The sequence below is a fragment of the Anomaloglossus baeobatrachus genome, chromosome 4 (assembly GCF_048569485.1).
Source record: "Anomaloglossus baeobatrachus isolate aAnoBae1 chromosome 4, aAnoBae1.hap1, whole genome shotgun sequence".
Classification (NCBI taxonomy): Eukaryota; Metazoa; Chordata; class Amphibia; order Anura; family Aromobatidae; genus Anomaloglossus; species Anomaloglossus baeobatrachus.
In genome coordinates, this window is record NC_134356.1 from 608,165,369 (window position 1) to 608,180,263 (window position 14,895).

The window sequence follows — 14,895 nt, forward strand, 5'->3', positions numbered from 1 at the left end:
TGTGTGGCCTCCGGAGGCAGTAGCTATACACCCAATTGTCTGGGTCTCCCAATGGAGCGACAAAGAAATATCACATGGTCATAAGTATTCAGACCCTTTGCTCAGTATTGAGTAGAAGCCTCCTTTTGAGATAGTACAGCCATGAGTCTTCCTGGGAATGATGCAAAAAGTTTTGCACACCTGGATTTGGGGATCCTCTGCCATTCTTCCTTGTAGATCCTCTCCAGTTCCGTCAGGTTGGATGGTGAATGTTGGTGGACAGCCATTTTCAGGTCTCTCCAGAGATGCCCAATTGGGTTTAGGTCAGGGCTCTGGCTGGGCCAGTCAAGAATTGTCACTGTCAAGAGTTGTTCTGAAGCCACTCCTTTGTTATTTTAGCTGTGTGCTTAGGGTCATTGTCTTGTTGGAAGGTAAACCTTCAGCTAAGTCTGAGGTCCAGAGCACTCTGAAGGTTTTCTTTCAGGGTATCTCTGTACTTGGCCGCCCTGTCCCTGCAGCTGAAAAACACCCTCATAGTATGATGCTGCCACCACCATGTTTCACTGTTAGGATTGTATTGGGCAGGTGATGAGCAGTGTTCATCATGTGTGTTGTTTGTAAACTCAATGCGGGATTTCATATGTCTTGCACAGAGGAGAGGCTTCCGTCAGGCCACTCTGCCATAAAGACCCGACTGGTGGATGGCTGTAGTGATAGCTGACTTTGTGGAACTTTCTCCCATCTCCCTACTGCATCTCTGGAGCTCAGCCACAGTGATCTTGGGGTTCTTCTTTACCGCTCTCACCAAGGCTCTTCTCCCACGATTGCTCAGTTTGGCTGGATGGCCAGGTCTAGGAAAACTTCTGGTGGTCCCAAACTGCTTCCATTTAAGGATTATGGAGGCCACTGTGCTCTTAGGAACCTTGACTACTACAGAAATTATTTTGGAACCTTGGCCAGATCTGTGCCTTACCACAATTCTGTCTCTGAGCTCCTTGGGCAGTTTGACCTCATGATTCTCTTTTGGTCTCACATGCACTGTGAGCTGTGAGGTCTTATATAGATTGGAGTGTGCCTTTCCAAATCAAGTCCTATCAGTATAATTAAACACAGCTGGACTTCAATGCAGGAATAGAACCATCTCAAGGAGGATAACAAGAAAATGGACAGCATGTGACTTAAATAGGAGTATCTGAGCAAAGGGTCTGAATATTTATGACCATGTGATATTTTAGTTTTTCTTGTTTAATAAATTTGCAAAAATGTCCACATGTCTGGGTTTTTCTCTGTCAAGATGGGGTGCAGAGTGTGCATTAATGACAAAAAAATGAACTTTTTTAAATTTACCAAATGGCTGCAATGAAACAAAGAGTGAAAAATGTAAAGGAGTCTGAATACTTTCCATACCCACTGTATAGTATGGAAGGAAAAGAACTAGGTGATAGAACCGGTGAAATGGACTTGGTAAATCCCAGATTCAACATGAGCCAACAGTGTTCGGATCACATGCAAACATCAAATCACACACACACACACAAACATCGGATCGCACACACAATCAGATCGCATAGACACTCACCTCATCCAGCGACACCGATGTCTTCTCGCCAGGAGAATCCTGAGAGGCAGTGCGGTGGAGCACAACGAACAGGACCTGCGGCCGGACACGTGACTTGCTCTCATTCCCTGCTGCCGTAAGTGCTGGTTGTGATGTGATGTGTGTGTGTACGTGTGCGTGTGTGTGATCTGCTGTGTGTGTCTGCGATCGGCTGTGTTTTTCTGCGATCGGCTGTGTGTGTTTGCGTTCGGCTGTGTGCATCTGTGATCGGCTGTGTGTGTCTGTGATCGGATGTTTGTATCTATGATCGGCTGTGTGTGTCTGCGTTCGGCTGTGTGTATCTGTGATCAGCTGTGTGTGCCTGTGATCGGATGTGTGTATCTGTGATCGGATGTGTGCGCCTGCGATCGGATGTGTGTATCTGTGATCGGCTGTGTGCGCCTGCGATCGGATGTGTGTGTCTGCGTTCGGATGTGTGTATCTGTGATCAGCTGTGTGTGCCTGTGATCGGATGTGTGTATCTGTGATCGGCTGTGTGCGCCTGCGATCGGATGTGTGTATCTGTGATCGGCTGTGTGCGCCTGCGATCGGATGTGTGTATCTGTAATCGGCTGTGTGTGCCTGCGATCGGATGTGTGTATCTGTGATGGCTGTGTGTGCCTGTGATCTGCTGTGTGTGATCTGCTGTGTATATCTGCGATCGGCTGTGTGTACCTGCGATCGGATGTGTGTATCTGTGATCGGCTGTGTGTGATCTGCTGTGTATATCTGCAGTGTGTGTGTGTGTGTGTGTGATCTACTGTGTGTGCCTGCGATCTGCTGTGTGTGTCAGCTAGCAGCAGGGTAGGACTGCATGCAGCACCGACCGGAGATCACAGGAGGACCTTGGAACCACGCAGACGTCCTGGTCTGGTGAGTATGAGTCTCCTGGGAAGTGGGGGAGGTCTGCTTTTTTGGGGGGTAAACTTACCCCCAACCGTGTTTCTCCAAGAATAAGACCTCCTCCAAAAATAAGCCCTAGTGCTTTTTTGGGGGGCAAAAAAAATATAAGACAGTGTCTTATTTTTGGAAAAACACGGTAATAGCGGTCTACAAATATCTGAAAGGTGGTCACAGTGCAGAGGGAACTGCCCTATTCTCATTAGTACAAGGAAGTACAAGAAGCAATGGGATGAAACTAAAAGGAAGGAGATACAGATTAAACATTAGAAAAACCTTCCTGACAGTGAGGGCAGTCAGAGAATGGAGCAGGCAACCACAGGAGGTGGAGAGCTCTCCATCAATGGAAATCTTCAAGCGGAAACTGGAGGAACATATAGCTGGGATGATTTAGGAAAACCTGCACTTGTTGGACCCGATGGCCCTTGAGGTCCCTTCTAAGCTTACCATTCTATGAGACGCCTAATCCTCTAGTGATAATCTCCTGATGATAAAACAGTGTTTTATTGAAATAGCAACTCACAGCCCAGTAAGTGACATTACTGGAATCAGGGTCTCTGCCCCTACTTTTTGTTGCTGTCAGATTACAAGGTAACGTAAAAATATAAAGATATATTTGGAGATGTGGAGACCCCAGTGCAGACATGTTACACATATGGTGGAATTGTAGTAACATCAGACGTCTCTGGGAAGCAATAAATCATTTAATATCTCAGATTTGTAATGCACCAATAATGCTGACCACACAGCAGCGCTGCTCGCCATTGATCTGGACTCATTCCCCCATGAGATCCGTACAGTTATTGTACATATTATTGTAACAACAAGAATCAAAATTGCAAGTTTTTGGAAAAACCCCAAATGCCCTACAATGTCCGAAATCATCCCACTGATTAATGAGAACTGTTTATCAGAAAAAATAATTGCTTCATCTAATAATAACATATCGCAATTTCATATAAAAATGGAACAATTGGTTGTCTTTCCGTTTAAATACTGTTATTAAATAACTTTGTAGATTTATATATAGAGAATGTGATTGGAAAATTAATGTAACGTCACCATTTCCCCTACCCTCTCCCCTCCCCAACCCCCTTATTATTGTGTTGACTGTTGAGAACTTATTGTCAATATGATGTAATACTTGACACATTTTATTAATAAAAATTTATGGTTCAAAAAAAAAAAAAAAAAAAAGATATATTGTGAAATTAGTCAATACAGAATGTTTTGCCATATTTTGACTAAAATAAAAAGGAAAAAAGGGGCTTCAGTAAAGGATATCACAGATAGAGATCTGATCGAACAGTCCATAAAGTAACCTTATAGTGACGCTTCCTTTTTTCTCCGGCGCAGTCACTGTCACTATCTGACATGTCTTCATCTCTCCACATTAGTGTGTCAGCGAAATGTCGTCTTCCGGTGTCACAGACTGGAGGAGCACCGGGGTCCTGAGACAAGAAAAGAGACTTGGGCTGATTTACTAACCTACATGGACCAGAATGCTGACATGATCTAAATTACATTTATAGTTTTATATTGTTTTTCTTTTCTTTTTACATGCTTGACAAGGGGACGTGACCTATCAGGAAAAGGGCAAGAAAGGGGCATGACCTAAACTGCAATCCTTTGGTCAAATTGCAACGCAATTTAGTGTAAAGGGGGCTTTACACGCTACGATATCGTTAATGTTTTATCGTCGGGGTCACATTGTTAGTGACGCACATCCGGCGTCATTAACAATATCGCAGCGTGTGATACTTACCAGCGACCTTAGGCAACCTCAAAAATGGTGAAAATCGTTCACCATGGAGAGGTCGTCCCAAACTCAAAAATCGGTAAGGGTTGTTTAGCGTTGTGGTTTGTTGCTCCTGCGGCAGCACATATCGCTATGTGTGACACCACATGAGCGAGGAACGTCTCCTTACCTGCCGCCGGCCCCAATGCGGAAGGAAGAGGTGGGCGGGATGTTTACATCACGCTCAGATCCGCCCCTCCGCTTTGATTGGCCGGCCGCTTAGTGACGTTGCGGTGTCGTCGCTATGATGCCGAACGTCCCTCCCCCTTGAAGGAGGGATTGTTCGGCAGTCACAGCGCCGCCGACGACCAGGTAAGTATGTGTGATGCTGCGTAGCGATAATGTTCGCTACGGCAGTGATCACAAACAATCGCATGTGCGACGGGGGCGGGTACTTACACGGTCGATATCGCTAGAAATTGCTAGCGATATCGCTACCGTGTAAAGCCCCCTTAACTGTATGGACAAAAGAAGTCATCCAATAGAGGGTGGAAACACAGACTAGATACTCAAAAGACACAACAAACTTGAGCCACTTTACTAAATTTGTCGCATTTTAAGAGTGTCTTGGCTAAAAGTTTCCATTAGCTTTAAAAGATTGCTGCTACATATGGGATGTGTATGTGGGTCTCTGGGCTCTCCTGTCAGGGAGAGAAAGAGTTGTCAGCCGAGTTAAGTAGTCGAGTGACACTTCTGTCCCTGTTGACCACACAGGAGCGCTAAGCCAATGTGTATAGGGGAGGCTTGAGAGATAGATGTCGGCATTCCGCTATCTCGGGTATGGCCAGCTTATGGGGTGGTCGGGTCATCTAAAGTGTCCTTAATAAATATCTAGCTTTATACCCTAATCACTTATATAATACGCTTTATTACACAATACAATACACTTTTACACTATTTGACTAATCCTTAAACATGGTGTTTTTTTTATTTACTGCACTTTTTGTGAGGTTTTGTGATGTCACAGGAGGCTGGGGGTGCACACACTTCCCTGCAGAGTCTGTGGCCCTTTCTGGAACAGTACATCATCAGGGAGCAGCGCTGCAGTTACTTACTATGTTCTTGCTTTACCGCCCTCTGAAGATGTCCAGAATCCTTGGTGATAGATGCAGTGGGAGAGGTGAGTGCAGCACCAGCTGTCACGCTAGGTATGGGGAAATACTGAGTAAATGGTAAAAAGGGAGGGAAGAGGGAAACCCGATTTCTAGGGGTGGGGGAGATGGTGACCCCTTTCGCTGGTCCCTGGCTCCTCTAGATACGTTCCGCATCTATGCGCTGAGTAGGATTCTTGGCCCTGGCTGACCCTGAACTGGGCCCTGGGTAATGAACGGGCGGGATTAGCATTATTCAGCCCCACTAAGTCCTAAAGAACACACACAAAAAACAAACAGGGGAATACAAACAGGGAAATGCAAACAAACAACTTATGTCCAAGATGACTTGGCGAGAGGAACACCAACATACAACGTTTCTCCAGGTGATTACAAGCAGACTGCCTGCAATCAGGACTGTATAGAAACTTAACTCTATCACCAGCAAAATACCAAGGGGAAATGCAGATATATAAAGACACAGAAGGATAATAATTAGCAGCTGAAAGGAATAGATCTCCACAGGGTCCTAAAGAGTAAACCCTAACAGAGAAGACATACCAAACTCCATTTACACCACACAAGAAAAGATGGACAATCAAGGAGCAGTTTGTGCGGCCAAACGCAGCGACCTTCTGCAGCCGGACACCACAGGTTTGTCTGTCAACCGTGACACACCTGTGACACCAGCACTCTGTCTCTATTTCCACTGCCGCAACTTCTAATAGTGAAATAAGACATCATCCAGGGGGTAGTGATAGAAGCAGAGACTGACACTAGCACCACTTCATACTTCCTAGCACTGCCCTCAAACAAATCATCATTAGGAGGCTATGATAGAAGCGACGTGAGCGACACCAGTGTCGGCCAGTGAGGATGATACATTTGAATTGGTACTAGAAGATGTCGGGCGGCACTGGTATTACTCACTGCTTGTATCTCTGCCCTCTGATGATAATGTCTTTCACAGTTAGAAGCTACAAACAATGGAAGGAAGAAAAGGGTTAATCTCCTGCCTCAAACTAGTCCAAATGATGTAGATAAAATTTGATTTATTAGTCAACGCGTTTCAAAGCCCTCAGAGGCTTCTTCACCAGGTCCTGATGAAGAAGCCTCTGAGGATTTTGAAACGCGTTGACTAATAAATCACATTTTATCTACATCATTTGGACTCGTTTTTTGAGGCAGATTAACCCTTTTCTTCCTTCCATTGTTTGTATCTCCACATGGGTTCTGCAGCGGCCTCAGGCGTTTTATGGTGGTTGTGACTTGCACAGCCACACAAGGTGAGCCTCTCTGAGTTGTTTCACCTTTGATTTTAATTGGATAAGACCGTATTTTGCGTGATTTCTCTTTCCAGATCCTATTTACGCTGGCGCTGCATTCACTTACATCACAATTTCAAACAGCACCATGTATCCAGGACATCTTCGAGGGCGACAATGCAAGAATTTGTAATATGTAACTGCAGTGCCTCCCCTGATAATGTCCTATTACAGGGAGGTTAGACGCTGCAGAGAAGTAAGTGCAGCCCCAGCATCCTGTGACGTCACGTTTCAGACTCCTCCCAAATAAAACGTTACATAAAGTGCAGTGAAAACAAACACATTTAAGGATTAGCTAAATAGAGAAAAAAAGAGAATTTTGTTTACTTACCGTAAATTCTTTTTCTTGTAGTTCCGACATGGGAGACCCAAACCATGGGTGTATAGCTAGCGCCTCCGGAGGACACACAAAGCACTACACTCAAACGTGTAGCTCCTCCCTCCGGGCTATATACACCCCCTGGATGACAATTTACCCAGTTCAGTGCAAAAGCTGAAGGAGGACATCCACCCATAAGTAGAGATAGAGTAAAACTCGGCAAAACCAGAACTCTGTCTACTAACAACAGCCGGTGAAACACACGGAACAAAAAACTGCCAACAGGCAACAGGGAGGGTGCTGGGTCTCCCATGTCGGAACTACAAGAAAAAGAATTTACGGTAAGTAAACAAAATTCTCTTTTTCTTTATCGTTCCTTCCATGGGAGACCCAAACCATGGGACGTTCCAAAGCAGTCCATGGGTGGGAAATAAACCAAACTGAGAAGTAGGCAAAACCTAACTGCACAAATGGGCGACAGCCGCCTGAAGGATGCGTCTGCCCAAGCTCGCATCTGCCGAAGCATGAGCATGCACTTGGTAGTGCTTAGAAAAAGTGTGCAGACTGGACCAAGTGGCAGCCTGACACACCTGCTGAGCCCTGGTGCCTGAAAGCCCAGGAGGCACCGACAGCTCTGGTCGAGTGCGCCTTAATCCCCGGCGGGGGAGGCACCTGAGAACTCTGGTAGGCATCGGCGATAGCCGACCTAACCCAACGAGCCAGGGTCGGTTTAGAAGCCGAGAGGCCCTTGCGCTGACCCGTGGTTAGCACAAAAAGTGAGGTGCACCGCCGAAAAACGGCGGTGCGAGACACATAGATTCGGAGCGCCCGCACCAAATCCAAGGTGTGCAACGCCTTCTCAAAGCGATGCACAGGGGCCGGACAAAGAGAGGGCAATGAAATGTCCTGGTTAAGGTGGAAGGAAGACACCACCTTAGGGAGAAAATCCGGAGTCGGACGAAGAACCACCTTGTCTTGGTGAAACACCAAAAAGGGGGATTCCGAAGAAAGCGCAGCCAAATCAGAAACTCTCCTGAGAGAAGTTATGGCTACTAGAAAGACAACTTTCTGTGAAAGTCTAGACAAAGGAACCTCCCTGAGAGGCTCAAAAGGGGGTTTCTGTAAGGCCGTGAGGACCAGATTAAGGTCCCAGGGATCCAAGGGCCGCCGGTAAGGAGGGATGATGTGAGATGCGCCCTGCATGAAGGTGCGCACCTGAGCCAGTCGGGCGATACGCCGCTGGAACAATACCGACAAAGCCGACACCTGTCCCTTGAGGGAATTGAGGGACAGACCTAACTGTAGACCTGACTGTAGAAAAGACAGGATGGTCGGCAAGGAGAACGGCCAAGGAGCATGGCCGGAAGAGCAACACCAGGACAGGAAAATTCTCCAAGTCCTGTGGTAAATCTTGGCCGAGGAAGACTTCCGAGCCTGAGTCATGGTGGAGATGACCTCAGAGGGAATGCCTGAAGCCGTCAGGATCCCGGACTCAAGAGCCACGCCGTCAATCTGAGAGCCGCAGAATTCTGGCGGAAGAACGGACCTTGAGAGAGAAGGTCTGGGCGGTCCGGGAGATGCCACGGCACCTCTACGGACAGGTGGAGCAGGTCTGGGTACCAAGCTCGCCTGGGCCAGTCCGGGGCAATGAGTATGACTCGACGGCCCTCCATTCGGATCTTGCGCAGAACCCTGGGCAAGAGCGCTAGAGGGGGAAACACATAGGCCAGACGGAACTGAGACCAATCCTGAACCAGTGCGTCTGCTGCGAAGGCTTGAGGATCGTGGGAGCGAGCCACGTAAACCGGAACTTTGTTGTTGTGCCGGGAAGCCATTAGATCCACTTCCGGAGTGCCCCACTTGCGGCAGATTGATCTGAACACTGACGGATGCAGGGCCCACTCGCCGCCGTCCACGGTTTGACGGCTGAGATAATCGGCCTCCCAGTTTTCCACGCCTGGGATGTGGACTGCGGATATGGTGGACTTGGAGTCCTCCGTCCACTGGAGGATTCGTTGAACCTCCAACATCGCCAGACGGCTGTGAGTTCCGCCCTGGTGATTGATGTAGGCAACCGCTGTCGCGTTGTCCGACTGAACCCGAATGTGCTTGCCCGCCAATAGGTGGTGAAAGTCTAGGAGAGCTAGAAACACAGCTCTGATTTCCAGCACATTGATCGGGAGGGCTGATTCGGACGGAGTCCAAGTGCCCTGTGCTCGGTGATGGAGAAATACCGCTCCCCAACCGGAGAGACTGGCATCCGTGGTGAGGATCACCCAGGACGGAGTCAGGAAGGAACGTCCCTGTGAAAGGGAGAGGGGCTGAAGCCACCACTGAAGGGAGTTCCTGGCCTGTGATGACAGAGCCACCAGCCTGTCCAAGGAAGAGATCCGCTTGTCCCAACAGCGGAGAATATCCAGCTGCAAGGGACGCAGATGGAACTGGGCAAAGGGAACCGCTTCCATGGACGCCACCATCTGACCCAGCACCTGCATGAGGTGTCTGATGGAATGACGGCGGTGCCTCAGCAGAGAGCGCACCGCCAGACGAAGGGACTGCTGTTTGACTAAGGGCAACTTGACAAGTGCCGGCAGAGTCTCGAATTGCATCCCTAGGTACAAAAGTACCTGGGTCGGGGTCAGAGTCGACTTGGGCAGGTTGACAAGCCACCCGAACTGAACTAGCGTGGCGACAGTGAGAGAGACACTCCGCTGGCAGTCTACACTGGATGAGGCCTTGACTAGAAGGTCGTCCAGGTAAGAAATCACTGCCAATCCCTGGAGGTGCAGGACCGCAACCACTGCTGCCATGACCTTGGTGAACACTCGAGGGGCCGTGGCTAAGCCAAAGGGAAGAGCCACGAACTGGAAATGTTCCTCTCCGATTGCAAAGCGTAGCCAGCGCTGGTGTGAGACCGCAATAGGCACATGCAGATAGGCATCTCTGATGTCGATGGATGCCAGAAAATCTCCCTGGGTCATTGAGGCAATGACCGATCTCAGAGATTCCATGCGAAAGTGCCGCACCTGAACATGCTTGTTGAGAAGCTTGAGATCCAGGATGGGTCGGGAGGAACCGTCCTTTTTGGGGACTAGAAAGAGGTTTGAGTAGAACCCGCTGAACCGTTCCCGGGCGGGGACCGGAACAATTACACCGTTGGCCTGCAGGGATGCCACGGCCTGAGAGAAGGCGGCGGCTTTGGAGCAGGGGGGAGTGGACAGAAAAAATCTGTTTGGCGGGCTGGAAGAAAATTCTATCCTGTAGCCGTGGGAGATGATATCCTGCACCCACTGATCGGAGACGTGTTGAAACCACACGTCGCCAAAGTGGGAGAGCCTGCCACCGACCAAGGACTTTGCTGGCGCGGCCAGATAGTCACGAGGAGGCTGCCTTGGTGGCAGCGGCTCCTCCGGTCTTTTGAGGACGCGGCTTTGCGCGCCAGTTGGATTTACGATCCTTGGCGGTAGTGGACGAGGCCGAGGGCTTAGAGGATGACCAGTTAGAGGAACGAAAGGAACGAAACCTCGATTGGTTCCTGCCCTGGACAGGTTTCTTGGCTTTAGCTTGTGGCAAGGAAGTACTCTTCCCGCCAGTAGCTTCCTTAATTATGTCATCGAGCTGTTCCCCAAACAGCCGGGACCCAGTAAAAGGGAGACTCGCAAGGTACTTCTTAGAGGAAGCGTCCGCTTTCCACTCTCGAAGCCACAAGATCCTGCGGATCGCGAGGGAGTTAGCGGAGGCCACTGCCGTGCGGTGAGAAGCCTCCAGGATGGCAGACATGGCGTAGGATGCAAAAGCCGAAGCTTGAGAAGTTAAGGCATCCATCTCAGGAATAGAGTCCCTGGAGAGGGAATGAATCTCCGCCAGGGAGGCAGAGACAGCCTTAAGAGCCCACACTGCCGCAAAAGACGGGGAGAACGAGGCTCCTGCCGCCTCAAATACAGACTTGGCCAGAAGGTCAACCTGGCGGTCAGTGGGGTCCTTAAGAGAAGTGCCGTCAGCCACAGCTACGACTGTGCGGGCTGAGATTCTGGACACTGGAGGGTCTACCTTTGGGGACTGGGCCCAGTCCTTAACCACCTCCGGTGGAAAAGGGAAACGGTCATCTGAACTACGCTTCGGAAAACGTTTGTCAGGACAGGCCCTGGGCTTGTTAACAGTGGTCTGAAAGCTGGAGTGGTTAAAAAGAAGGGAATTTTGTTTACTTACCGTAAATTCCTTTTCTTCTAGCTCTAATTGGGAGACCCAGACAATTGGGTGTATAGGCTATGCCTCCGGAGGCCGCACAAAGTATTACACTTAAAAGTGTTAAGCCCCTCCCCTTCTGCCTATACACCCCCCGTGCTCCCACGGGCTCCTCAGTTTTGGTGCAAAAGCAAGAAGGAGGAAAAGATTATAAACTGGTGTAAAGTAGATTCAATCCGAAGGAATATCGGAGAACTGAAACCAAACAACATGAACAACATGTGTACACAAAAAAACAGGGGCGGGTGCTGGGTCTCCCAATTAGAGCTAGAAGAAAAGGAATTTACGGTAAGTAAACAAAATTCCCTTCTTCTTTGTCGCTCTATTGGGAGACCCAGACAATTGGGATGTCCAAAAGCAATCCCTGGGTGGGTAAAATAATACCTCGTAATAGAGCCGTAAAACGGCCTCTTCCTACAGGTGGGCAACCGCCGCCTGAAGGACTCGTCTACCTAGGCTGGCATCCGCCGAAGCATAGGTATGCACCTGATAGTGTTTCGTGAAAGTGTGCAGGCTCGACCAGGTAGCCGCCTGACACACCTGCTGACCCGTAGCCTGGTGCCTCAAAGCCCAGGACGCGCCCCCGGCTCTGGTAGAATGGGCCTAGAGCCCTGAGGGAACCGGCAGCCCGGTAAGCTTCGAGAATTGGTTCCTTGATCCACCGGGCCAGGGTTGATTTGGAAGCCTGTGACCCTTTACGCTGGCCAGCGACAAGGACAAAGAGTGCATCCGAGCGGCGCAGGGGCGCCGTACGAGAAATGTAGAGCCTGAGTGCTCTCACCAGATCTAACCAGTGCAAATCCTTTTCACATTGGTGAACTGGATGATGACAAAAAGAGGGTAAGGAGATATCCTGATTGAGATGAAAGGGGGGTACCACCCTTGGGAGAAATTCCAGAACCGGACGCAGAACCACCTTGTCCTGGTGAACACCAGGAAAGGGGCTTTGCACGACAACATTGCTAGCTCAGACACTCTCCGAAGTGAAGTGACTGCTACTAGGAAAATCACTTTCTGCGAAAGGCGTGAGAAAGAAATATCCCTTATTGGATCGAATGGTGGTTTCTGAAGAACCATCAGCACCCCGTTCAGATCCCAGGGTTCTAACGGCCGCTTGTAAGGATGAACGATGTGACAACCCCCTGCAGGAACGTGCATACCTGTGGAAGTCTGGCTAGGCGCTACTGGAAAAAACACAGAGAGCGCTGAGACTTGTCCCTTAAGGGAGCCGAGCGACAAACCCTTTTCCAGTCCAGATTGAAGGAAGGACAGAAAAATGGGCAAGGCAAAAGGCCAGGGAGAAAAACCCCGAGCAGAGCACCACGACAGGAAATTTTTCCACGTCCTGTGGTAGATCTTGGCGGACGTTGGTTTCCTAACCTGTCTCATAGTGGCAATGACCTCTTGAGATAATCCTGAAGACGCTAGATCTAGGACTCAATGGCCACAGTGTCAGGTTGAGGGCCGCAGAATTCAAATGGAAAAACGGCCCTTGAGACAGCAAGTCTGGTCGGACTGGTAGTGCCCACGTTTGGCCTACCGTGAGATGCCACAGATCCGGGTACCACGACCTCCTCGGCCAGTCTGGAGTGACGAGGATGGCGCGGCGGCAGTCGGCCCTGATCGTGCGTAACACTCTGGGCAACAGTGCCAGCGGAGGAAACACATAAGGGAGTTGAAACTGCGACCAATTCCGAACTAAGGCGTCTGCCGCCATAGCTCTGTGATCGTGAGAGCGTGCCATGAATGCCATGACCTTGTTGTTGTGCCGGGACGCCATTAGGTCGACGTCCGGCCTCCCTCAGCGGCAACAGATCTCCTGAAACACGCCCGGGTGAAGAGACCATTCCCCTGCGTCCATGCCCTGGCGACTGAGAAAGTCTGCTTCCCAGTTTTCGACGCCCGGGATGTGAACTGCGGAGATGGTGGAGGCCGTGGCTTCCACCCACATCAAAATCCGCCGGACTTCCTGGAAGGCTTGCCGACTGCGTGTTCCGCCTTGGTGGTTGATGTAAGCCACCACTGTGGAGTTGTCCGACTGAATTCGGATCTGCTTGCCTTCCAGCCACTGCTGGAACACTTTTTAGGGCAAGATACACTGCCCTGATCTTCAGAACATTGATCTGAAGCGAGGACTCTTGCTGAGTCCACGTACCCTGAGCCCTGTGGTGGAGAAAGACTGCTCCCCACCCTGACAGACTCGCGTCCGTCGTGACCACCTCCCAGGATGGGGGTAGGAAGGATTTCCCATGCGATAATGAAGTGGGAAGAAAGCCACCCCCTAAGGGAAGCTTTGGTTGCCTGAGAGAGGGAGACGTTCCTGTCGAGGGACGTCGGTTTCCTGTCCTATTTGCGTAGGATGTCCCAATGAAGAGGACGCAGGTGAAACTGCGCGAAAGGAACTGCCTCCATTGCTGCCACCATCTTCCCCAGGAAGTGCATGAGGCCCTTCAAGGGGTGTGCTTGACCTTGAAGGAGAGATTGCACCCCTTTCTGTAGTGAACGCTTGTTGATCAGCGGAAGCTTCACTATCGCCGATAGGGTATGAAACTCCATGCCAAGATATGTCAGCGATTGGGCTGGTGTCAGATTTGACTTTGGAAAATTGATGATCCACCCGAAACTCTGGAGAGCCCCCAGAGAAGCGTCGGGGCTGTGTTGGCATGCCTCTTGAGAGGGTGCCTTGATCAGCAGATCGTCCAAGTAAGGGATCACCGAGTGACCCTGAGAGTGGAGGACCGCAACTACTGTAGCCCTGACCTTGGTGAAAACCCGTGGGGCTGTAGCCAGGCCGAACTGCAGTGCCACGAACTGCAGGTGTTCGTCTCCTATGGTGAAGCGCAAGAAGCGTTGGTGCTCTGGAGCCACCGGTACGTGGAGAAAAGCATCTTTGATATCGATCGATGCAAGGAAATCTTCTGGGGACATTGAGTCGATGACGGAGCGGAGGGTTTCCATCCGGAACCGTCTGGTCTATACGTGTTTGTTGAGCAGTTACGGGTCCAGGACAGGACGGAAAGACCCGTCCTTCTTTGTAACCACAAACAGGTTGGAGAAAAACCCGTGACCCTGTTGCTGAAGAGGAACAGGGACCACCACTCCTTCTGCCCTCAGGGTGCCCAGCGCCTGCAGAAGAGCCTCGGCTCGCTCGGGAGGCGGGGATAACCTGAAGAATCGAGTCGGGGGACGAGAGGCGAACTCTAACTTGTAACCGTGAGACAGAATGTCTCTCGCCCAACGGTCTTTTACCCTTGGCAGCCAGGAGTCGCAAAGGCGGGAAAGCCTGCCACCAACCGAGGATGCGGATTGAGGAGACCGAAAGCCATCAAGAAGCCGCTTTGGTAGCGGCACCTCCGGTGGTCTTTTTGACTTAGACCGCCATGAATCGGAGAGCCCTTGATCTATTCAGAGGCCTTTTGGACGAGGAGAATTGGGACCTGCCCGCGCCCCGAAAGAACCGAAACCTCGACTGCCCCATCCTCTGTTGGGGTATGTTCGGTTTGGGCTGGGGTAAAGATGTATCCTTTCCCTTGTATTGTTTGATGATTTCATCCAAACGTTCGCCAAACAGTCGGTCGCCAGAAATTGGCAAACTGGTTAAACGCTTTTTTGGAAGCAGAATCTGCCTTCCAGTTCCGTAG

General features: G+C 50.1%; 1 protein-coding gene across 1 annotated transcript in view; it reads right to left on the reverse strand.

Moving 5' to 3' along the window:
• GPAT2 (glycerol-3-phosphate acyltransferase 2, mitochondrial) overlaps positions 1–14,895 on the reverse strand; it is a 277,049-nt gene that overhangs the window by 46,938 nt on the left and 215,216 nt on the right. Inside the window, exon 18 of the mRNA XM_075346194.1 lies at positions 3,799–3,927. Coding sequence (XP_075202309.1) covers positions 3,799–3,927 — 129 coding nt within the window. The remainder of the gene's footprint in view (positions 1–3,798; positions 3,928–14,895) is intronic.